The sequence below is a fragment of the Lates calcarifer genome, linkage group LG2, assembly GCF_001640805.2.
Source record: "Lates calcarifer isolate ASB-BC8 linkage group LG2, TLL_Latcal_v3, whole genome shotgun sequence".
Classification (NCBI taxonomy): domain Eukaryota; kingdom Metazoa; phylum Chordata; class Actinopteri; family Centropomidae; genus Lates; species Lates calcarifer.
In genome coordinates this window covers 24,061,835-24,084,966 of record NC_066834.1, presented here as the reverse complement: position 1 = coordinate 24,084,966, position 23,132 = coordinate 24,061,835, and the positions used below count along the sequence as shown (strand labels likewise).

At 40.0% G+C, this 23,132-nt stretch overlaps 3 protein-coding genes across 8 annotated transcripts in view; all 3 read left to right on the top strand.

The window, feature by feature from the left end:
* Positions 1-6,428: 6,428 nt before the first annotated feature.
* Positions 6,429-9,327, top strand: LOC108876911 (type-2 ice-structuring protein). Of its 2 annotated transcripts, none has more exons than XM_051077254.1 (6): positions 6,429-6,498; positions 6,578-6,674; positions 6,842-7,005; positions 7,172-7,312; positions 7,403-7,514; positions 7,636-7,679. In XM_051077254.1, the coding sequence occupies exons 1-6, from the start codon at positions 6,445-6,447 to the stop codon at positions 7,641-7,643; spliced, it is 576 nt and encodes a 191-aa protein (XP_050933211.1). In that variant the 5' UTR covers positions 6,429-6,444; the 3' UTR covers positions 7,644-7,679. The 2 variants fall into 2 exon arrangements, with proteins under 2 accessions (XP_050933211.1, XP_050933207.1); XM_051077250.1 differs by lacking the exon at positions 7,636-7,679 and adding an exon at positions 7,842-9,327 and having other exon boundaries at positions 6,430-6,498.
* A 133-nt stretch (positions 9,328-9,460) lies between these two features.
* Positions 9,461-19,875, top strand: zgc:123258 (uncharacterized protein LOC641502 homolog). The gene is made up of 17 exons (XM_018666718.2): positions 9,461-9,940; positions 10,857-10,967; positions 11,338-11,520; positions 11,950-12,039; positions 12,128-12,261; positions 12,574-12,752; positions 12,870-12,966; positions 13,395-13,496; positions 14,295-14,376; positions 14,541-14,615; positions 14,770-14,826; positions 15,376-15,429; positions 16,445-16,544; positions 16,748-16,828; positions 17,156-17,316; positions 18,667-18,700; positions 19,379-19,875. The coding sequence occupies exons 1-17, from the start codon at positions 9,887-9,889 to the stop codon at positions 19,417-19,419; spliced, it is 1,635 nt and encodes a 544-aa protein (XP_018522234.1). The 5' UTR covers positions 9,461-9,886; the 3' UTR covers positions 19,420-19,875.
* Positions 19,876-20,611: 736 nt separating this feature from the next.
* Positions 20,612-23,132, top strand: part of trpm7 (transient receptor potential cation channel, subfamily M, member 7) — a 48,074-nt gene continuing 45,553 nt past the window's right edge. For 3 of the 5 annotated variants that reach the window (XM_051077195.1, XM_051077191.1, XM_051077189.1), the window contains exon 1: positions 20,624-20,916. In XM_051077195.1, coding sequence (XP_050933152.1) covers positions 20,914-20,916 — 3 coding nt within the window. In that variant the 5' untranslated portion in view covers positions 20,624-20,913. Of the gene's footprint in view, positions 20,917-23,132 lie in introns of all 5 variants that reach the window. The other 2 variants (XM_051077204.1, XM_051077214.1) reach the window with 2 other exon arrangements.

Below are 23,132 nucleotides of genomic sequence, written 5' to 3'. Positions count from 1 at the left end.
GGTATCAAGTAAACCTTCAGTGCCAAATGAGAGCAACTGTAATAGACTTTGCAGTGCACCTGAAGGATCTATCACTGTTCTTTTAAGCAAGCTGAAAAGGAGCAGTGATATGAATCTTTGAAGGATGGATTGAAGGATTTGTCAATTTGCAGTCAGTTAATATCACACAGACAGACAGACAGACAGAGGCTCCTTGATTTCATTGTGAGGGACAATGATAAAGAGTTATCTTGCGACCTGTTGGAGGTTTTGAACTGCAGTTATACAGCAGGGTTAATATCCGGTATGTACAGTACGATTAGTGCCATTTGTTCTACTGAGTCACACTTTTCTCATTATTTTTTTTTTTTCCACATTGAATCTTTAGTGTTAGTCTTGAGATTTAAAGGTTGTGGGTTGAAATGGCAGGATGAGTCATGAGTACAGCAAAGGCTGTCCCTGTTTATCCGCCGGATGCTAACAGCTTTTTTTCTTCAGAAATATGAAAAAATATCGGACGTCATACTTTTTACTTTTTACTCTTTTTTACTCTAGTTTTATTTCACCCAGGCTTTCACACTTGCGCAGGCAATGCAGGCTTGACTATTCACACCTGCAGAGTTTGGTGAAAGTGAGCTTTTGACTTGTGCACTTGCCCAGACAGTGCCATTGTAGATTTGATCTTGTTTTATTTATTTATTTATTTATTTTGGTTTTGTTTTGTTTTTTTGTTTGTTTGTTTTTGCTTAAAAATACATTATTTTGATGATTGATTTTATCATCTTAATATTTGCTCCACCCATTTTTGTCCTTTATTCAATTTTGATTTTTATGTTCCTGTCATTTGTTCACTGTATGACATGTACACCCTACATTTAACTACAGTACCTCTATCTGTATGTAAATCTGTCCTGGTATATAGGATACGACTAGAATTAAGTTTGTCTTTTTACCCTCTCACTCCTGTCTCTCTTGTTGCTATGTGATCAGAAAATAGAGCACAAAATTGGAGGATATTTTATTAAATGGAGAGGCAGCATCCTCTGAATCATTTGCAGAGTTATACCTGCACAGAGAAATATGGACTGGAGTGTCTGCATAGTAGAGGTGAAGGTTGGTGAACATGTCTCCAGGCTTATTCAAACAAAACTTCGACTCTGCTCTCAACATAATTGTAGTACTCTTGTGGAGTATAAATGTTGTTTGATTGTTGGGTTGAGGTCATGTGAGAGACATGTGTTCTGTTTATAGGGGGTTTATATTTAGTTGTTGTCCAGTATACAGACTGTCTGATTGTATCACTGTGCACCTTCTTAAGTGTTTGAACCTAATGTTTTTCACACCTACCAAACTTCACCCTGTGATCCCATTCATGAACAGTCCCTCGAGCAGAGAGGACAAACAAATCAGTTAATCAGGCAACACTAACAGAGTCATTATGCACAATGTACTCGCAATCGCTGTTCAGGAGTGTGAGATTGTCTACTGGCTCTGCTTCCAGCCAGCTTGACCCTCTCTGACTGTCGCTAAACATGCAGCAAAAACAGATCAAACGTCCAGTGTGTATGCACAGAAAACATTATCCGACACTTTGACACTGAGGAACTCAGTCCCCTTCCTTTGTAATGACCTTGTGAGCGTGTTGCAGGATCTTCTATGATTTATTGAGTTGGATTAATTTCCCTGGTTCCAATTTTGGTTAGATTATGTGGTGTTCAAGTTACAGCCAGGAAGGAAGGGAACATGCTGACCCAAAACATGTTGTTATTTGTCAGCCTGGTCTTCTGGCGTCATTCATCGCAAGCTCTTGAAGGGAAGTCATGTCTTCAATTTGCAGCCAATTGTGTTTTTAAGCCTGAAAAAAGAAAGAAAGGAGAACTATCTGAGTGCTTGTTGATGAAACTGCGTGAAACTGGCCATTTCTCTAGAAGTTTGTATTTTAAGATGTGATCATATCACCTCAATACTGTTGTTCCTAATGGTAATGTGACCACTATACACCCACATATCTATATTTCCGACCATCTGCTGACCAGCTACACCATACACATGCTTTTGTACTCGTGAGCAACAGAGATAATTATAGTCTTTCATAATAGTAGCAGAGAGAGAGAATGTGATTACAAAGGATCATACATTCTTTTCTAATTTTTCAGCAACTGAAAAGACATTATTTCTGTGTGGTTACTTTGCTCAATAGTAATTTGGCCTGGCCTTGTATCACTGCACCATATTTTGGTGGTGATGGGTGGAAAAGAGCTTTGATGTCGGGTGTTTAGACATGTAATGGAGGGTGTTTTTTCTGCTTTCTCCACGTTCTGTAAAGTTTAATAGAGTTATGTATATCTGTTGAGGGGGCTCCTCATCAAAGCCACCTCACTGTTTTGCCAGATGATGTTGCACTATGTTGTGGCAAATGTTCACCTGTTTTTTGCTGAATGACCCTGTGTGAACACTGTGATGGACTGACCAGTCTACAGCAAGTTTCAAGTCTCTTTCAGTTGATTTATGTAGACTACTGTTGATCATTTTAAGACATTTTAGTCCATTTTGTACTTGAGGTATCAACGTCAACATTGAAAAAACTGTGAGTGTAGTAGTGAGTATGGTAATATATTCAATTATGCAAAATGACAATGGAAATAGAAGCTTCTCTGATGCATGTAAACAGCTTGATTGAACCAATTTCACAATCAATGAAAGGATGAATCGGTAGACTAACACATGCAGGGGATGTGCACATGCAGGCCATGCTGACACTTTATGAACTCAGCTGGACCAGTGTAATTTCTTGAACCGGAGCTATACCCATCCTCACTGGTTCCTCAGTTTGAAATCTCTGTGCTCTCATTAAGTGGAGAGCATACAGCAGAGAAAGGCTCTACCATTAGTTTAAAAGGAACATTTATCCTATTTTCTCACAGTGGTGAGTTGACACTGGGGAGAAGGCTCCGGCAGGCACTGATCCATGCCCGGCGGGGGCTTAATTTTCTTTTTGTGTGTTAAAAGAGGCAGGAGATCTCATCACACAACCGTCACACTGTACACTATTTCTAGTATTATTTTCATTCCATGTAAAAAAAAACAACAACAAAAAAAACCCAGTACTTATATATCACTTATATATTTCACAAGCACAGTCAAGTAATGTTGAGCATTACTTAGAAGAGTTTTTTTTTCTTACTTTTACAGTGTAATATGTCCAAGTCTGGCACATTAGCACCTATACAACAGTGAACTATCTTTTTTTACACTCTGTTTTTTGTACATATCAACCTAAGGTATAACATGTCAGTAGGCAAATTTTATTATTCTATTTTTATTATTCTTTCCTCCTGAAGAGGAAAGTTTCATTTATGCCAGTATTTTACAATTTCATCCCTGTTTTTATATCGGAGTCTACATCTTAATTTCTAGCTACTTTGCTAAGTCTTTCAATAAAAAATTATAAAATCAGGTTTTTGCTGAATTTTATTTTAGAAAAAATTTTAACAAATTTAATTGATTTGAGCAGCATTTCTGTGTAAGAATCAGTTGTGTTCCATATACAGTATACTGCTGCTCTTTGTCCCCCTGTTGTAACTCTCATCAGTATCATTTAGTGAATAATTAGGCAAGCAGAGCTGTGATGAATGATATGTTCATCATCTCAAGATAGATTCATTTTTTCTTCTTTAATCCCTATTTTTAGACGTTCTGGAGATGCACCCAGAGGAAATCAGCATAAATCAATCTGCACCACATGGCTCTCAAAGTTATCAGCAGGATATATGTGTTTGTGTGTGTGTGTGTGTGTGTATGGTTCAGCTGTCTCTTCTTGGTTTAGTTAAGCAATCTATAAAGTATGTATTTGTGGGACCTAGATTTGCATACAAATAGACTTATACAAATGGATAACAATTCACTGCTGATTTACATCAGACTCATCCCAGAATAGATTCCGGGGGAATATTTGTGCATTAATCAATAGATATTTGTGTTGTGACTGTTTATATCTGAAATATTGCACACTCAAAATGCATTATGAACAACATGACAGTTATTTTCTAAATACCGCAGTAGCCATTCAGTCTGAGGGCAAGTTCAGCGGGAAGGCAGATTTGAAAGAAACATTTTTACATTTACACATTTCACATTTCAAAGGAAGAACCCCAAGCCACTGTTGCAGCAGCCGGGTGCGCGGGTCGGGGTCAAACAAGGCGAGCAAAGCAGCTGCTGTGTTAATCTCAAGTTTTGGTGCTGTAGGGCTTCAGGGATGATCCAGGACATCTCTACATACATGTGAATATCCATCACCATATGGTCAGTTCTAACTTTCTCTGCTCACATATTCATCCATTACAGATCCGCAGATATCGCTTACTTATTCATATGACGATATGGGAAAACTGAAAAAGGCTCAGATAATATTCAAATCAGTCTGCATGTGTGAGAGGACACAAAAATTACTGCTGATAAATTAATGTGGGTAATCCACACTAAATACATTCTTCCAGCTGTACACATTTCCCCGTTTTTACATGGTTATTGTGGTGATGTGCTACATTTAACCCATTAATTCCTACTAAACCCCAACATAATACTGTATGTATCCTGAGTCAAATCTTGCAGCACTGATCTGCACTTGAGCTAATTGACTGTCAGTCTTTAGGCACTGATAATGCTTTTAGAGTTTCCAGCATTTACAGCTGTCTGTGGAAAAAGCAGTCATGTGAAACTGATGAATTAGAAATATCAGCTTCAACAGGCATGTGATTACATCTCGGTCAAGCGGGCAGATTGGCTCTTAGCTAATTGGTGCTGAGGAGTATACTGGATGACATCACAGGGTAGATCGCCATTAAAAGATGACAGCACGTATCTTCACCCTTGGTCGCCTCACGCTGAATGGTTGATTTACATTAGTCATACGCACATTATAAGGCTACTTAAGTATATGGAATATTCAGCGAGAGGGCATGAGCAGTGACAAGTGTGTACAGTATGAAAAACACGTCATACATCTATAAAAATACTCAACACTGCAGACCTACAGTGTGCCATGAAGTGATTCATATTATAACATCATACATGCTCTGTGACACAACACAAACAAAAATAATTCAGAATTGAAATCTTATTTTCCTGGATATTTGGTTTGTTTTATTAGGACATACTGTAATACGCACTGGTAGTGTATTAGAGAGGAAAATTAAATGGACTAGCAGAAACATTATTTTAATGATTTTCTGTTAAATATAGATTAAACGCCTGCATTCAGGACATGGCCATGGGACCAGGCTGTAAAGGCCACCATCATGGAACAACAGCAGCACCAGGTAAGAACAGAGACAAGAAATGAAATGAAAGTAGGTTCTCCTGTGTATGTGAGATAACAACACTGCAGCCAGTTCCTGTGAAGAGTAATGGCTTCGAGGAAAGACCTGTCAAGCAAAGATAGGTAAACACAGTAATGTGAGCTGAGGGATTGAACTGGTGATGTTATAGACAGATGTATATGCTTCACTCAAAACAGCTGAAGTGTGTTTGGTTTGTTTGATGGGTTAGGCCTGATGTTACTGGTACCAGCAGCATGATGGTTGCTCAGTTGCTTAGCAACGTCTTGCAACAAAAACCCTTTGTTAGCAAAAGTAATATATTCAGATAGCGATGATGTATTTGGAGCAGGGTAATTGATCAGATTTGTGTTTCCAGCCACCTGATGAATGTAAGTCCAATATTCACTCTCCTTGTAGCTCTGTTTTGGTCTCTACCAGCTCCTGGAGGAAACATCTGGCTCTTTAGCTGTTAGATGCTCTGCTGTGTTCACCACCTAATCTCTAACTGTGTCTGTCTGCCATGTGATGCAGGGAAGGTCGTGGTTTTTAGAGTTTTGTTTGTGGAAGATAGAAAGAGATGAGTGTGAATCAAAACAATATTGCATCCGTAAAACAAAAACAAAGACTGTGCAGCTTTAAATTAAATTCAAAAACTGATAGGACTGCTACCTGAAATGAGACTAAAAGAAATTTTTGCGAGGTAGAAAGATACTGTAGACCAACTCATATCTATAAATAGCCACGCTCACCCAGAATGATGACAGGTTACGCAGTTTACTGATCATTTAGTATCCATGGCAACATTGATCAGACCAGACAGTGTAATTTGAAAATATTTGAAAAGTTAAGGAATAATAAGCGATTACAGTTCATATAGAGGCTTTGTTAGTGCAATCATTTATCAACTGATCTAATACTGTATTATCTATGATTTATAATTGAATTAAAATAAAAATGATTTGCTTCAATTACCATGCAAGTATAGCCCTTACTGGAACTGGTCATGTAACAGGCTGCCCGGAATCACTCCTGTGCAATATTTACATTTGAAGCAACAGTGTGTCATGTGCTGCCCTTTGATTTGTTGATACAGATTTTTTTTTTTTTTTTTTTTTTTTTTTTTTATCAATGAATGCATAGCTAAATAATGTTGATACCAGTCAAGAAAAGGTCTTCAGTAGCTCCACAGGAAGTCACACTGGTAGGAAAGAAGAGACAATATTTCTTCCAGAGGTTTACTACAACTCTCTTGGAACTTGTCTGTCTTTCCCCTGCTAAAGGTAATCATCATCGTCAATATCTGCATCATCTCCACCGTGAGGATGCTGACTGCGACTTTACTTTTTTGTGCAATGATGGGTCTAACTATAACCAATGGTGAGTGTGGTGAGTGTTTAAGCTTTGTGTGTGTGTGTGTGTGTGTGTGTGTGTGTAGCTATAAATGAGCAAAACATATGACACATTTCACTCCAAAGGGAATACAATGTCCTTTGCAGAGCAGTGAAATCAAACATTTCTTATTCTTCTCTGTTTGTCTTCGTAAGGCAACCCTATCAACACCCCTGCAAAAGAATTGTCTCTCAACACCACTTTAGGGAAGTTTACTGTCTCTATTTCTATATCAACAAATTGTCCCAGTGGCTGGACTCCGTTTAACGGTCACTGTCTCTACTTTGTTTCCAGCGAGTTGAGTTGGGCCAAGTCTCAGGTAATCAGGATTATTTGAGACATTTCCAAACTGCTCTAGAGGTGCTGACATGTACACTTAGTTCATTGTCATCTTCTAAATTACTGCATTCCTAATAATCATGATTTTTTTTCTTGGCAACGTCACTCTGTCTGTCTCTGTTTAACTCTGTTTATCTCTGCTTTAGCAAAACTGTCAGTCCATGAATGCAAACCTTGCATCAGTACACAGCATTGAGGAGTACCATACCATTCAGAGAATGATAAGGCAAAACAATCTTTTCTCACGGGATGTAAAAGCATGGATTGGAGGTTCGGATTGCCAAGAGGTAATTTCTCATCACACAAAGTCTGACAGCAATGATCTAAATAATGTTTTACTCCACATTAATAAATTGTACATCTGTTCTATGGTCTAGGAAAATGCTTGGTTCTGGATTGATGGCACACCTTTCCTATTCACAAACTGGTGTGACAGAGAACCTGATAATAGATACAGCAAACAACACTGTATACAGATTAATTATGGAGGTAAATCACAACATGTCATGTTACTATTTCAATTACTTAACACTTTTGTCTTCGGCTCATATGTAGCTCATGTCTCTGTAGTATGAAACCTAATGGCCTCTCTTGTCTTTTCCTGTGATAGAATATTGATTCTACAACTGGCTAATATAACAAACAGCATCAATATTTCTCAGTATCAGAGTATGGAAAACATCATACTGGTATTGTAATGAACTACATGTAACTGTTATACAGGGAAGGCCTGTGTCACATCTGCGCGGTCTCATTAGACAGTTTCTGGGTTTTGTATCTACCGTCGACTGAATTCAGTGTTTGTGGTGTTTACAGATGGAAAATGTTGGAGTGATGCAGATTGTTCCTCTCTACGTCCGTCAGTCTGTGCCAAAACGGCCTCATAAATCCTGATCTGACATGGAGACATGCATCAAACACACACACACACACATTTAGTGGAGGAGTGATTGTGGGAATGTTGCATACTCATCTGCGTTTGTATCAACAGTCTCATTTGCGCTAGCTTAAAAAAGTCAAGCACAAAACAAGCTGTTGGTTTTCTGGGTGTGACTGCCTTGTATTTCACTCACCCTCACGTCAATGTGTATGTCACTGTTTCAATTTTGGAGTCCAAAATTGTGTGAAGCAACAATGATCAAAGTTGTACCTCTGAGCAACCAGGGCTCTCTGGCTGAAATCCCAGTCCCCCCTTATCACCACCAACACTTGGCCCTTTACCACAGCTGGACTGATCTCTGAACTGTTACACAGCACAGTGGAGGTCATATCCACCAGCGGATACTGCGCCTCACTTTAATCACTTTCATGTTAAAGGGAGAGGCAGGTTTCATACAGTGTGCGCACTGCTTTAGCACACTACATCCACCAGATGGCCTTTTGCTTCTGTCATGTTCTTTTTTTGAAAGAGGTTCTCAACACAATTGCATCAGTGGCTGTGCTCTGAGCACTTTATTAAATACATTTCTTTTGTGCTGAATATGGCTATAATATTATGTACTTCTTCCATGGGTGATCTCCTCTCAAACAGCTGTTCTGTGAATTTGTCCACTACTCCACCATGTTTCTGCTCACTTCTCTCTGAGATCAATATGCACTGTGTCACTATAACAAAAATACACAATTAATGCTACATCGTTCCTATGTCACCTTCCTGTTTAAATGGAGACCAAAAGTCCATCAAATATTTGGGTATGCCACCGTATTCACATATGTATATTAAAGTGTCACCACTGGACAGAAAGAAGAAGAAGAAGAGGCAATGGGGAGGACAGACAGAGTAGAAAAACTGAAAAAAGAAAGCAGAGGATGGAGAGGCACAGGACAGAAAAAAATGGTTAGGGAGGAGGAAGGAGAGGTTAAGGAGAGGAACGAAAGAGTAATAGGGAAAAGAGGGGAGAAAAAGACAAAAGAGATAGGGAGAGGTGAGAAAGTCAAGAGTGATGTAGAGGAGTAGGAGGAAGAGGAGAGAGTGAGGAGAGAAAGGAGGAAGAAAGACATGGACTGAAGAGTTTGATATCAAACCTGAAAATACTTGGAAGGGCGAGATCATCATGGACTTACTGGGTTTTACTGGGATACTTAAGCAGAGCAGAGCGATTGTTAATGTTAGCAATACCTGTACTTTTCTCATTATGTCAACTGAAAACATCTGCTGTGAAAAGGTCTTTTGTGAACTTTTGATAATTTAAGCGCATTAGGCTAAAAATATTGGTAAAACTTCATAATATAACCCACAATTTGCAGTGTAATTTCATTGTGGTCACAAAACAAAAAGAGATTAATCTTTTTGTTCTCTGTATCTTAGTAGCCATTTTGTGACTGCTTTTGGTCATTTTCCCATCTCTTTGTCATCAATTTGTGTGTCTTTGTGGTCGTATTGAGTCTCTATATAGCTGAGTCACTTCAAACAAAGGTCCTGGCCAAGGGGCTCCCTGTCACCTTGGGCCCCTGGGCCTGTGCCCAATATGCCAATGCATGAGCAAGCTACCCATGACGCCCAAGTATTTTCTAAGTCATTAATACAACTATGTCACATTGTAATGACACTGCCGGCTGAATTAGCTACACAGTGTTCACGCAATGTATTTTCACGGTGGTAATGCTTGTTTGAGTTGATTAAAGGCCAGCGCGTGCTCTTGTAGAGCTTGTTGAGACGCTGTGAGGTGAAACAGAAACCAGCGGCTCAGCGCGTCATGAGTCACGAGCCAACACAGGAAGTCCCTGCCAGCCGCTGCCAAGCTCAATAGCTGACATGAAGATACGAGTAACTTAGTCAATAAAAAAAGTGTTTCCGTGCCATACAGAAGTCAATTTATGTTGATGCCCCCAGCCTCTGTGAAAGAGCGAATGTTACCACAATGGAAAGAGCTGTCAAAGTCGTTCTGTTGTCGGTCGTTTTCATGGTATCAAAGGTAAGTTAGTGAACGATAATGACTGAATCTGGACGAGGTGTGTGTCAGCGATTGACGGGCCCGACAGGCTGACTTGTCGAAAAACATGCAGGGAGTACTGTTTACTCGTTTAGTTATGTCCTTGGTGTGTGGTCAATACTGTGAGCCTATTTCTGCTGTATCAGAGAGACCGTGTTGTCCGATATACGACGAGACAAATGGCTGCTGTCAGCGAGCTAACGCTAGCTCTCATGTTAGCCTCAGCTAGTGCGGTTCGAGCTGGAAAATGAGCGTTTGCGCTGCATTATTGTTGCGTTATTGAGAGGATGTTAGTGATTTGTTGATCATTATCTTGATTTATTGAGGCATTGTGTGATCGCAGTACAGTCACTGGTTTAATGATTTGCAATTAACACTAAGAAATAAAACTATGAAAAAACAAAAGTCTACTGGAGGCTCAACGATGTCTTCAAGTTAGTCTGATTTTTCTACACTTCAGTAGACATCGATTTGAAAGTCAAATAACATTTAAATGTATTTAAAATTTAACATTTAAAGTCATTCAATGAAGAACAGGTCCTAACTATTCCTTAAATTGTAGTCATGTGAATAATGTTTGAGCTACATAATTGTGTAACCTAGACATGTTTAATGAAAAAAGTCAAATTGATTACATCATACATACCGTAAACCCATTTTGGTTGGATTAAAGTGTCTATTCAACCACCAACAGGCTTAATGGTTCAGTTTGATTAAATTTTCTGATATTCAAAGCACCATGCCTACTGAGACACAGCATGCGTCAATGAAATATCAAGGTATCTTGACCTGATGCTTTCTTTTCACCCTTTTAGTATGCTTAGTTGGGTTCAGATATTTTCTTCAGTACTTTAAAATTAGCCTGATACCATAGAGAGTAACTTTTCTCTCCCAAAAGATAAACTGCCAAGAAGCAATTTTGCACATCTCAGATGGAAGCACAGAGAGGGAGTACTGTATCGTCCACAACCACTCCTGGACCCCCCTGCCACAAACCCTTGATGCTGCTGTAAGTTTTTCAAACCTTTTTTGAGCACTATTCTGCTGAGAAGCATATCTGACTTTGATTGGCTTTTTAATCCATTTCCTCCCTTTTTCTTATATATTTAGTTCTATTTTTGTGATGTTACAGCCAAAATTGCAGCAGGTGGTTACCTGGCAATGTGGCCAGTGGAGTAAACAAATTTGAGATTAACATAAATAATCCCAAATGCCAAAATATCACTTACTACCATTTTACAGCCTGCCTTGTAAATAGAGTTGGTTTACTACCAAAAGTATTTACAACAAAGTGTGACTCCTTTCCCAAAGTTATGGTGGGAAAATAACAGTTCATTTTCCTCACAGTGTTAAATCTCTTATTGTTTTCACTTTTCCAGGTAAATTACCCACTGGTGAATATGACCTCCACTGTGCTGTGTAATGGCTCAGGGATCAGTCCAGAGGAGGTGAAGGGCAAAGCGTTGGTGGTGATGAGAGGGGACTGTGATTTCAGCCAGAAAGCCGTGGTTGCTCAGAGCCTTGGAGCTGCAACTTTGCTTATTGCCAGCAACACATTACTGGTAGGACATTTACATTCGTCTGTATTTTTTTACTAGCATAAGCACAAAAGGGGTGTAATTTCCCTTAAGATTTTAATGTCTTTTAAATTGCTAACCAACTCCTATGGAGGATCCATTTTTAATCTTTTTCTTAGTGTCAGGATACAGCAGCGTAACATGTAAGATACACAGGCAGAAGTGATTCAGAAATAGGGAAGTGACGTATCAGTGGTTTTGATGTGGGGGTTTCCATCTAAATATAGATACTTTCTATGTAAAACAAATGTCCTTGTTTTCCATCATCATGATTGGTGCACTGTGTCATCCTTTACATATTTTTTGTCACTATTCCACACCTAATACAACAGAAATCTCACTAAAGGCCAGTCAAGAAATTTTATCTAGTGTAACCAACTGTATTTATTAAAAAAAAAAAATTCTGCTCTTCAGATCACTCCGTCAGCCAATGACTCTGAGTATGCAAAGGTCAATATTTCTTTGGCTCTCATGAGGTACAGGGACTTCCTGGAAGCACAACAGGTCAGACAGCCTTTACATTATTGAATTTGGTCCTGCTACCACTCCTGTTACAAAGGTCGCTCTGATGAATATTTGTGTGTGTCCTCAGACATTTAGTAAAAACATGATGGTGAAGCTGTATGCCCCACCTCACTTAAAGATTGATCCAAGCATTGCCGTCATCCTACTGATTGCCATTGTCACGGTTGTCTTGGGCGGCTACTGGAGTGGGGCATGCGAGAGGTGAGATATTGCAGCTGCTATAAGCTCAACATCAACTTGTTTTTGTTAATATGTGGGGACAATGTCATTTATTAATCAGATAATAATTATGTGGATTACACTGTCAACCAGCAATACATGCATTCCTAAAGGTTGTGTTCACTGTAGTGCTTTTGTATAAGATGCATTAAATATGTATGGTCCATGCTCTGTGTGTCAGTATAGTTCATGATTCCTGATCTTGTTCTTCTTCTTTCAAGAACTGCTATTTTCTAATACACTAGGCGTGGAGAGCACACAAAAACAATTTGTATGTTTTTCTGTTTGTGGCAGAGACCGGTTGAATAGCGGCACGGCGGGGGGAGGAGGAGGAGGAGGAGGAGGAGGAGGAAGGGGAGAAAACAAAGCAGACAGTGGAGAGCTTTCCCTGTACTCTCCTCTCAAAGTGGTTATCTTTGTCGCCATGATGTGTGGGATGCTGGTCCTCATGTACTACTTCTACAATGTCCTCGGTGAGTGGGATGAAAACCAGCCCCCTGTGTAATCAGAGATGCAATGTTATCTGGTGTTTTTTTTTTTTTTTTTTTTTTTTTTTTTTGGATCTGATCTGTTTTTCTTATTCCCCCCAGTTTACATCATTATTGCTATATTCTGCCTGGCATCTGCCTCTGCACTGTTCAGCTGTCTTGATGCAGTGATGGAAAAAATTGGCTGTGGCACTGTGAGGTATGAGCGACCCTCCATCAACAAAGATTACATACACACATACAGACAAATACACACTTATTTCACTTGTGTTGGACAAATATAAAATAGATTGTGATACAAGATCCACGACCAGTGTTGGCACTTAACAAAGATTAATAAAGAAAAGAGAAAGAAATAAAGAAATAAACAGATGCGTGTCAGTGTTATCCAATGAACAGCTCATCATTAATATGTGTAAATGTTAATCCGTTTCCCTGCAGTAACCATATTTCCCTTCTAAACAAGGCAGATGTTGTTGTCACAGTGGGAAGATGTGAAACTGGGTTATGTTTCCTGCTGTTTTCTCCTAACTCACAATGTCTGTCTCAGGGCTTGTCTGCCAGAGTGTGATTCAAACTGGCTGAGAGCCTGGAGGTTTATTTGAGTGTGGCTGTGTCTTTTTCTAGCTTCTCCATCCGAAATTGGAAGTTCTCTGTGAGGTCTCTCCTACTGGCTGCTGTGTGCATTAGCATTGCTGTGGTCTGGGGAGTGTACAGGAATGAAGACAGGTACTGTCAAAGTACGCAAGACACAAACACACAATCACAATCCCTCTGTCTTTTCACCCTGTCACCCTTATGACTCAAACATGGCTTTGCCACCACTGGGGACTGTTGGTGGTAAAGCAAGAAATGCATATTGGTTAAAATTATCTTCTAAATACCCATGTTGTAATAGCTATGCTTTAGACACTGAAACACCTTTTTTTATTTAACTTTCTGACATCTTCATAACCAGTTTAGGGCTTACCTTATTCATAAAGGTGAATGTACTATGTTTTATTACTGTTGCCATGGTATTAGGTATGCAGGGCATTATTTTATCATGATGGCCCAGTGACACATGCTTGTGTATGCAACAACTGAATAACTGTGGGAGCATGTTGCTTTTATATATCTTATCAGTCCTCTAAGATACACAGTAAATATGTGTTCAGTGAGACAAATTGATAGCTTAAATAGTAACGTCAGCATCACAATTAATTATTATCGCAGCCCAGTTAGAGTTTGGTTAGTGTTCCTTTAAAAGCAGAGGTTATTCTCAGCCTTGTGTTATTCTCATCAGACAGCTTAGTCTGAGTTTGACAAATTAGAAGCCAAAGTCACTTTCTTATGATGTTAACATTATGGTTTTGTGTCAAGCTTTTTAGCATGATTTTCTTCATCAGGGTTTTATCAATAAAATGATGTAACCTGATGCACCTTCTCTCTGTGCTGTATCTGTTAATAGAGCTAGACTGCTCCAGTTAAAGTTGAAACATGCTGAGGTTAAGACACAAGGTTAAAGAGCTTTTTGGGTCTTTTTAGATGGATCTGGATCTTGCAGGACCTCCTTGGCATTGCTTTCTGCCTCAACTTCATGAAGACCATTTCTCTGTCCAATTTCAAGGTACCTCTTCTTTCATCATTTACTTGACTTTTCTATTCTACTTTATCAGGCATAAGTAACATTTCAAACTGTAATGTTATACAGTTTTAAAACAATTGCATCAGTTTTATCAGCTCTGGAACCAATACGTCATTTTTTTTTTCTATTCTTTTCTATTCTTCTAGATCTGTGTGATTCTGCTGAGCCTCCTGCTTGTATATGACGTCTTCTTTGTTTTCATCACTCCTTTCTTCACCAAGGTATATTTACTCTTGTTTTTCCATTATGGTCTCAGGGCTGGATGTGTTGTATTTTTCCACATACCTAACTGCTGTTGCAGTGTGATGTTTTGTGGTTTTATAAATATGTGGTTAACATAATATGAATGCTTGGTATCACTTTCTCTTCCAACAGAATGGGGTGAGCATTATGGTGCAGGTTGCCCTTGGCCCAGATGCATCTGGGGAGAAGGTAAGTCCCCTTGCATTGCTTCTCCTGTAAGGGGAACTCCACCAAATAGTCTTTTTTGGCATTTACCAGAATATTTGCTAAAACATAAGATTCCACATTCATTCTTTACACTGCTTCTAAGATTTGAGATGGTTGGGAAAAAGCCTGTGAAACAGCCTGTGTTTTATATTTGTTTTAATATCTAGAATTATGACAGCTTTTTGAATCTTTTATATCTGAAGAATATCAGTGCTTTTCTTCAGCTCAAGACAATGGAAACTGAAAATTCTTTGCTTAATTAAGAGACTAAATACTAAAACATCACCTGGTGAATAAATAGATTGGATTAAATTTGTGTTCAAGAAGAGCAGTGTGCAGGAGTTTTTGATGTTAGTCATCTAATTTACAAGAACAACAAGCTAAAAGCGAAACTTGGTGGAATTCCCTGTCAAGTTTGTACCAGCTTTATTAACATCTTGGCTGATTTGCTCTGCTTGTTGTTGATGCCCTGAGGGGATTGATAGACGGATTGACTAACTGTGCACTGGGGTTGGGTGGGCTCTGTCGTAGACACAAGGTAACATGGTGGAGGTCCCCGCCGAACCCCAGGCTCCCTCTGAGAAAGTAAGGCTTGACTTGTTACCCATCCACTCGTTTTTTAATGCTACATCCTGAGGTGTGTGGGGAGGGCTGAGGGTTGTAGATGTTGTGGTCTCACATAGATTCTCATGAGCAGAATTCTCATTCTCATTTTCTCATAAAAACAGGTGGTGGGTACTGCATACTTTGAACTAATTAAGACATAAAATGAAATATAATCTACAGGGCCAGTTGTGTGTACCCACACTGTTCACCCTGTTCATGTGTATCTTTGTTGGTTATTACATTTTTCTTTTTTCTGTGGCTGTTAGCTATTTAAAGAAAGCCTTGCCCTTTCACAAAAGTCATATGTGAAGCAAGGGAAAGAAACACACACGTGGGCTTTAAGGTGATGGGTGCTGTTTGCATGTTTAACACGGCAGCTTTGAGTCGTGTTTTAATGTTAATACATCATTATTTATTTATCTATTTATATTTGTTACATAAAATGATTTGGCTTTCAGGGGTTTCTGTTTTTGTTTGTTTTGGGAAAGGTTTTTGTATTCATATTGTACATTAATCTGTTTGTTTCTCCCAGGATCCTTCCTGTAGCAGAGTTTATGTTTGTAGGTTTTTGGCTTTCTGTGATAAATTATACTCTACAAGCACACACCTGTGTGCTCACCACAAAATTGTGTTCAGCAAGTTATTTGTGTGAAAGTTTGCACAGTGTGTTTGTGAGGATCAGCAGTTTGCTCATGTTTGAGATGTAACTTTTGCAGATGTTCCCAAACACGAAGGAGAATAATGTGTTTGCCAACACCAGGTCTCTTTGTAATAAAATGAAAACATTAACCTGTGACATTAATGGGAGTTACAAAATACAGCAAGGCATTCTGAGTCCATATACACCAACATATCCAAATATTTATCTGCCACAAAGCAAAAAAATTTCAGTTAGCCACAGCTTTGAGAAGTTGTAACACAAAGTACACTGACACACAGTTCTGCTGTCACACTTCATGTCATTTTAAACTTCTAAAATGTTTTATTTTCTCAGCTGCCAGTGGTGATGCGTGTGCCACGGTTCTCAGCTTGGGCTCAGAACCTGTGTGGGATGCAGTTCTCCATCCTAGGCTATGGAGATATCATTGTTCCAGGTGAGGTTAAAACCATCACCATTACTGGGTACATAAACTGTTGATGGTAGACATTTTGAATACAGACAACAGTAGCTGCTGGTCGCCAGTCAGTTTAACTACATTTTATCAACAAATTAGAGCCCATAGTGGTAAAAAGTAAGAAAAACTAAACACTTGTACGAATGTGTACGTCATCCTCTGTGTTTGTCATGGTCCAACAGGTCTCCTGGTGGCCTACTGCAGCAGGTTTGATGTTTGGGTCAACAGCAGGAAGAAGATCTACTTTGTCAGCTGCTGCATAGGTACCTCACATCTAAACCATTATTGTCTTGAATCTTGTCATAACTTTATATTACCACATGTAAACGTGAATTACAGTCAAGAACAGTACAGAAAGATTACAGGCCTCCTAAGCATAGGTTTAATGGTATTGTTGACACTGCAAGAATTAACATACAGTATGTCATCTTTCTTGCTGACCACTAGGTGTTGCCAGTCTTCTCTTTTCCATATTAAGCAGCTTACTGATAATTCAAGTTCTGATTGGATCGCTATGTGGTGCAAGCTTTGAGTTTACATTGTCTCTTTCCTTCTGTGTTTCTGTTTCCCCTCTCTCTTATTCCCTGAAGCCTATCTGCTGGGAATGATCCTGACATTTGCCGTGATGCTGCTGTCAGGGATGGGCCAGCCCGCTCTTCTCTACCTGGTGCCCTTCACCCTGATAACCTCAGCAGTGGTGGCTGGGTGCCGGGGAGAGATGAAGCAGTTCTGGGCAGGAACCACTTATGAGGTAAGAGGATGAGAGAGGGAGTGATTTTTGTACAGGTTTGACAAAGTAGTGGTGCTCAGTGGCTGTGGATGGTACTTCCTCTGTGGTTTTAAACAGGTTTCAGTGTATTTCCGAAGAGCATCACTCCTCTTGTATCTATGACATAAGCTTTTCACCACCAGCTCATGAAACCAAAGTCAACACAGCTCTTTTCCAAAGATTGAAGTGCACAGCAAGGCTTATTGCCAAGACCTATGCTCGCTGCTAGTCACTTGGAGGATATTGTAAATATTCACTTATTTATTACTAATATTTACTAACATGAACAAGGCTTACATGCTTTAGTGCCAAGCTGCTTGTGTATAACATTTTACAAGGTTTTCTTGGTCTGCAGTAGTTTGAAACAAAACAGTAAAAACCTTTGCTCTTACAATTGCAGCTACATAGCTTCTGTGATTTACAGTTTGCCAAGCTACTGTCTTGTCATGCAAGTAATCTGAGGGAACGCCTCAGGGGATGATATTCAGGCAGTTTCTGCTCCACCTCTTTTTTTTCCCCTGATGTGGAAAATTCAGTTGGGACTGTAAGCTTTTTTTTGCTATGAAAGTTTTAAACTTTAGTCGTGCTGTCTTTTACTTGCTGCATGGCCCACAGCATATATCAGAGATACTTAATATTTCTAGTTATGAGTTGAGAAAACTCAGCTCGTTACCCAGCTAGAGGTACTGAGTAAACACTACAGCATCACTGCACTCAGTCAGTGCACTTCAAAGATCACTGAGAGTCACCTCCTTGTATTCCACTGTACAACAATAGAAAGACATGATTTGCACTCTCCTTAGCCTTAAATGTAACACCCAGTCATTACTATTTTATTTCTTGACATTAAATGTTCTAAGGATGTGATTTTTCCATGATGAATAAGAACTCTTATCTCAATACATGAGGTCACACTGAGGATATGAGATACATCAAAGGCTGCTACTTTCAAGGCCAGTGTGTGATTTGTTAGGGGTTTTCCAAGACCTGGCCTACCCTGACCCAGAATGCCCTACAGTGGCATTATATCAGATTTGTAGGCATTCTGACCTTAAAAACCACAGGGCCTCTTATGTTTGTTGCTCATATACAACGGTATTCATATTAAAATACTTTACATTTCCTTACATTTGTCACCCTAAAACAGGTGAACTGACATCTTAGAATGGATGTGTAGGGATGTATGTGTGTGTGTGTGTGTATGAGAGAGAGAGAGAGAGAGAGAGAGAGAGAGAGAGAGAGAGAGATATTGATTGATTGATTGATTGATTGATTGATTAGAAAAAGAGCAGGAAAAAAGATACAATTCTGACGTGGCTTCATCTTCACCAGGTCTTGGACTCATCCAGGGAACCTCTGTTGCCAGGTGTGCTTCCCTCCAACCCAGACCTCTCCTGCATCTCTGCTATTTTACAGTGTTGCTTACTGCAGTGCCTTTTCTTCTCTTACCAGCCTCTTTTTTTATCCTCTTTTGTTTTGACATTTTAACTCCTGATTTCCAGGGTCAGTGTGAAATGCAAAGAGCTTGGAGGATTATTTGACAGTAGAGTGTTTTGCATTGACTGACCACTAGGTGTCTCTAGTTGATTGAAAATAACCTTCAGATATGTCTGAAGAGCATGGACTTGTGTTAAAGCCATGGCCCTGGAATACCATTAACTTCATGTCTTTATTTCTGCAGTTTCTTTTATTTATTTTTTTTATCATTCTCTTCCTCCACTCATCCATCTTTTTCACTCACTGAAATTAATATTCTTACCACTCCATCCTTCATGCAGTTATCAACATGTTCATGTTGCCCTCTGCATGTTGTTGCTTGCAGTTAACCTGGAAGAGCTGTGGCATGGATTTTGGGATATATTTCCTGTTTTATATGCTGTATGTTATGCTTTGTTTTTGTAGAACGTACCGCTTGTCTGCTGTTGTATATGCAGTACGCATTACAAATTAAAATGCCCTCTAAGTGACTGTCTATCTTTGGTATTCAGTGAACTAAAACAATAAATTGAGCAATTATTAACTTTGGCTTTCCTTTTCTCTTTAGAGGGAAGAACTGACAGCTCCGTAGGTGGCGAGAGATGCTGACTTACAGTGTAGAGCGTGGACCCAACTGCTGGATGCTTTTTATATATATTTTAATATTACATTTGCAAAGCAAGGGAACATACGTTAATGATCAACACATTCTTAAAACATTAAGGGTTCATTTTGACTGCTGTGAACAGATAAGAAATTAATAGCTATGTGGAACAGAGATGTTTAACGTGGTTTGTTTAGTGCCTGAAATGTCTATTAGGTTCACGTTCAGAAAACTGTAATGACTTTGCCTTGGTAATGATTGCATACAACAAAATGAGAAAGCACTTTATAATATTTAGCTTGACAGTTGGTTCATCATGGGCAGGGAGGGGTTTGGGGATTTGAATTACTTGTAGCTACATTATGACACATTTTGATAACTGTTTGGGGGTTTCTGTGTAACCTGTTTGTATGATGTGATTTCTTTCATTGCCTTATAATAAATGAACAACTTCTATTTAATTCTCTCTTGTGTATATGTCTGTCTTGTTGAAACTTCCTCATAGACACTGCAATTAGATGAAACAGATCTCCAGACAAGCAGGGCCTGCATTTTTTTTTTATTAATGTTGAATGTGAAATTGTAAAAGGTCTTTATCTCCCTGAGAAGGAGCAGACTGTTATGAACAATCAGCAGTCATATCTCTCTGAGGTCATTGAGGTATTGGTTCCCATTAGCAGGTTTATAATGGACATGTTGTGCTTGAATGTTTTAATCTTGTACCACCATTTAAACCCAGTTATATTTCAGTCAGATCCTATTTGGAACATGCAGTTATGGTGTGACACCCCTCAGACCACCACCACCCGCTTTTTCTTTAGGATGAGAATGAGGAGAGAGAGTCTTTATTGACAGCTATTGAATACTCTGAATCATCACTTAGCATTTGACTAATCGTCTATAAAAGTGTGGAAATCTTTGGGAATTTATAAAGGTCAAATTGTTAATGCTCTGCAAACCTTACTCAGACGGCCTTCCGAGTAAAGTGAGGATTTAAAGCAAATGCGGGGGAGGATAAACAGCAGACAAAGGGAATTTTAGGACGTGGCAGCTGCTTATAAACTCCTGTTTCTAAACCCTCAGTAGGTGTCTGATTAGAAAAACTTTTGTTCCTGTACAGTGAATTTGTAATGTGACAGCAGGTCTGTCAGCATGTTTCCACTCGGCCAGGCTGGATAAGTGAGACAGGACGACGACAGTGGAAATAATGTCTCTCTTTGCTGGCTGTTTGTGTTTATTAGGAGGTCAAACAAAGCGCACATGTGGTCGGTGGCTCCGCCTCAGCCATGTGACAGTGTGCAGGCTGAGTCAGCCGGCTCGTCATGCAGCGTCAGTCTGGAGTCGCACAATTATGAAAAAGCAACCTTCCGTTGGAGCTGCAGCCGAAGCGGATCTCTCCAACGTCCACCGGGCTTTCCTTCCAAGGCTAACCGAGAGCACTGCCGATAGATGGATAAAAGCCACGACACAGCTCTTCCTGAGTCTCAACGGTGAAGAGAATGGTATGTGATCCTCTCCGGTAGTCCGCTGCATTCCTCTCGGGTATATAGTGTGGTCAAATTGGCGCTGAGGATCGTCGTGACTGATCGGGGTTTTTGAGTGGCAGGTCCCCCCCATGCATGCTGCCTCCTGTCTGTCAGGCACCCAGCCGAGACCCCGGTGGCGTGTTTGCTGACTGTCTGGCTGTTCAGCTAAAACACCTCGAGTCGGACCTATTAAGTTAAGAGTACACGGTGACACACCGTCTAGCAAGAAATCCCCAAAATCTCACACGAGCGTTACGTTAGCAGGCTAAGTAGCTAGCTCGCTAGCGCTAAATGCTAGGTACTTGACCCAAGCTAACTAGCTACGGCAGCTGCGGTAGCTGGCCGGCGTTAGCGCTTTCTTCACCGTGAGACAGAGCCTCTCCCCGCTAGACAGTCCTCCAGATACTGAACAGATAAAAGAAAGCATTTCAGACCAGCTGGCACTTGTCTGAGACACATTTCTGCCAGCTGTCTCAGATGTCGGACAAGACACGCTGTCATTGCCAGTAACAAGTCAACGCCACCTTGAGTGGCTGCCAAGTCCGTTTAAACTGGACGCTTTGTATCCCGCCGCCAGCGTGAGGAAAAGTTAAGTGATGTTGAAATGGTGCGTTTATTATCTCAGACTTTAGTTAAGCATCTGCGCGCCCACTCACGACTGTTTCCTGTTTGGTGAGAGTTTAGTGTCTCGGGCCTGCAGCAGACATCGCTGAAGACTCGTCTCAATGTTAGTTGTTTGTAAGTTGTAATTTTTCCTGTTCGTGACAAGCACGGCCTCCTCTGTTTTTTTCTAAGAACTTCCCGTCTAGTCCTTCCTTGAAGAGCAGATCTTGGAGCTCAGAGAAAATGACATGAAGCCAAAACTGTGAGTCAGAAAGGGCCACACACTGTTGTTAGTACACAGTGTATTGGAGCTGCGTAATAATGACAATATCAACTATTATATTCAGCACTTAGGTGTTAATAATGTCACGATAGCTTACATCAGGAGTGGGCAACAACCTCTATCTTGCCATATGTCAATTAATATCATGATATTGATATATATTGTGATAACCAGGTGATGATGTCTGGTTTTGGTGATTCCGGTGAATTCCACAGTCCACACCTGACAAATCAGGTCCTCTTATCACACTGATGAAAAAGCCATACAATTACCATGGATCAGCCCTGTTTTTGCAACAATTTGCAACATTGCCCAAAATGGCCTCACGCACTCTGAGATATTAAATATTGTGGAATAAACAGTGTGGCAAATTTCTCATAGTAGACCAATTTATATTGCCATGTCACCCAGGCACTTTCATCCAGCTATCAAAAGACAGACTCATAATGTTTTAAAACAGGTAATTAATAATCTGGTAATGACGACATTACAACAGACATTTGTCCTTCCTTGAACTCACATCGGGCAGAATTATTCAGCAGATGGCCTCTGTGCTGTGGCCTGTAAGACAAAGAAAATACTACCCGGATCTCAGATGATATCTAATCTCCTGTTACGGTATTGATTTATTGATTATGTATCTCTCTCCTCCATTGTATTTCCTTTTATTGGGTGGGAATCCAGAGCAGTCGGAGCCTGTCTTTTGCCTCTGTGCAAAACTCTCTCATTTCCCACAGTGCTGGCCTGAGCTGGTCACATGCCCCAGCTTACCCCCTGCATGAGGGACAATGTTACTGTCAGACCGCTCTGTATGATTTGAAAGAAAGCAACTTCATCAGTAGCAGTCAGCATGATTTGATCTGTATCACCAGTCGTTAACAGAGCTTTATTATTGCAAGTCACAGTCTCTTATGTAATGGTGGATGGTTGAACTGGTCATCAGCTCGGACTTTAGAGAAAATGGTCTTGCATCACTTTGTTGTGCTCCAGAATAGACTCTAGCACTACTACACAGTATGTGTGTGTGTGTGTGTGTTCGTGCGTGCGCCGTGTGTGTGTTTGTGTACTGAGTGTGTGTGTAACTGCTTGCATGTTTCAGCCTGCAGAGTGACTGTGGCATGCCTCCCTGAGCTCTGTTATCTCATGCTCTAATCCATTTGAACTGTGCACACAAGCCCATTTGAAGATGACTGATTAAGTTTTTCCAGTGGCCTTGGATGGGGTTTTCAAAAAAAAATTGGTCACAGTTTCAGTTTGCTGATTTTTATGAATGGAGCTGCTCCCCTGTAGCTCTTATCCAGCTGAC

Excerpts from the sequence above, each read along its gene's own strand:
- LOC108876911 (XM_051077250.1), top strand. The coding sequence starts at position 6,445 with ATGTTGATACCAGTCAAGAAAAGGTCTTCAGTAGCTCCACAGGAAGTC. Across the intron at positions 6,499-6,577 it reads CTCCACAGGAAGTCACACTG|GTAATCATCATCGTCAATAT; the intron begins GTAGGAAAGAAG and ends CCCCTGCTAAAG. Across the intron at positions 7,313-7,402 it reads GAGGTTCGGATTGCCAAGAG|GAAAATGCTTGGTTCTGGAT; the intron begins GTAATTTCTCAT and ends TCTATGGTCTAG.
- zgc:123258 (XM_018666718.2), top strand. The coding sequence starts at position 9,887 with ATGGAAAGAGCTGTCAAAGTCGTTCTGTTGTCGGTCGTTTTCATGGTA. Across the intron at positions 9,941-10,856 it reads TCGTTTTCATGGTATCAAAG|ATAAACTGCCAAGAAGCAAT; the intron begins GTAAGTTAGTGA and ends CTCTCCCAAAAG. Across the intron at positions 11,521-11,949 it reads TTGCCAGCAACACATTACTG|ATCACTCCGTCAGCCAATGA; the intron begins GTAGGACATTTA and ends TCTGCTCTTCAG.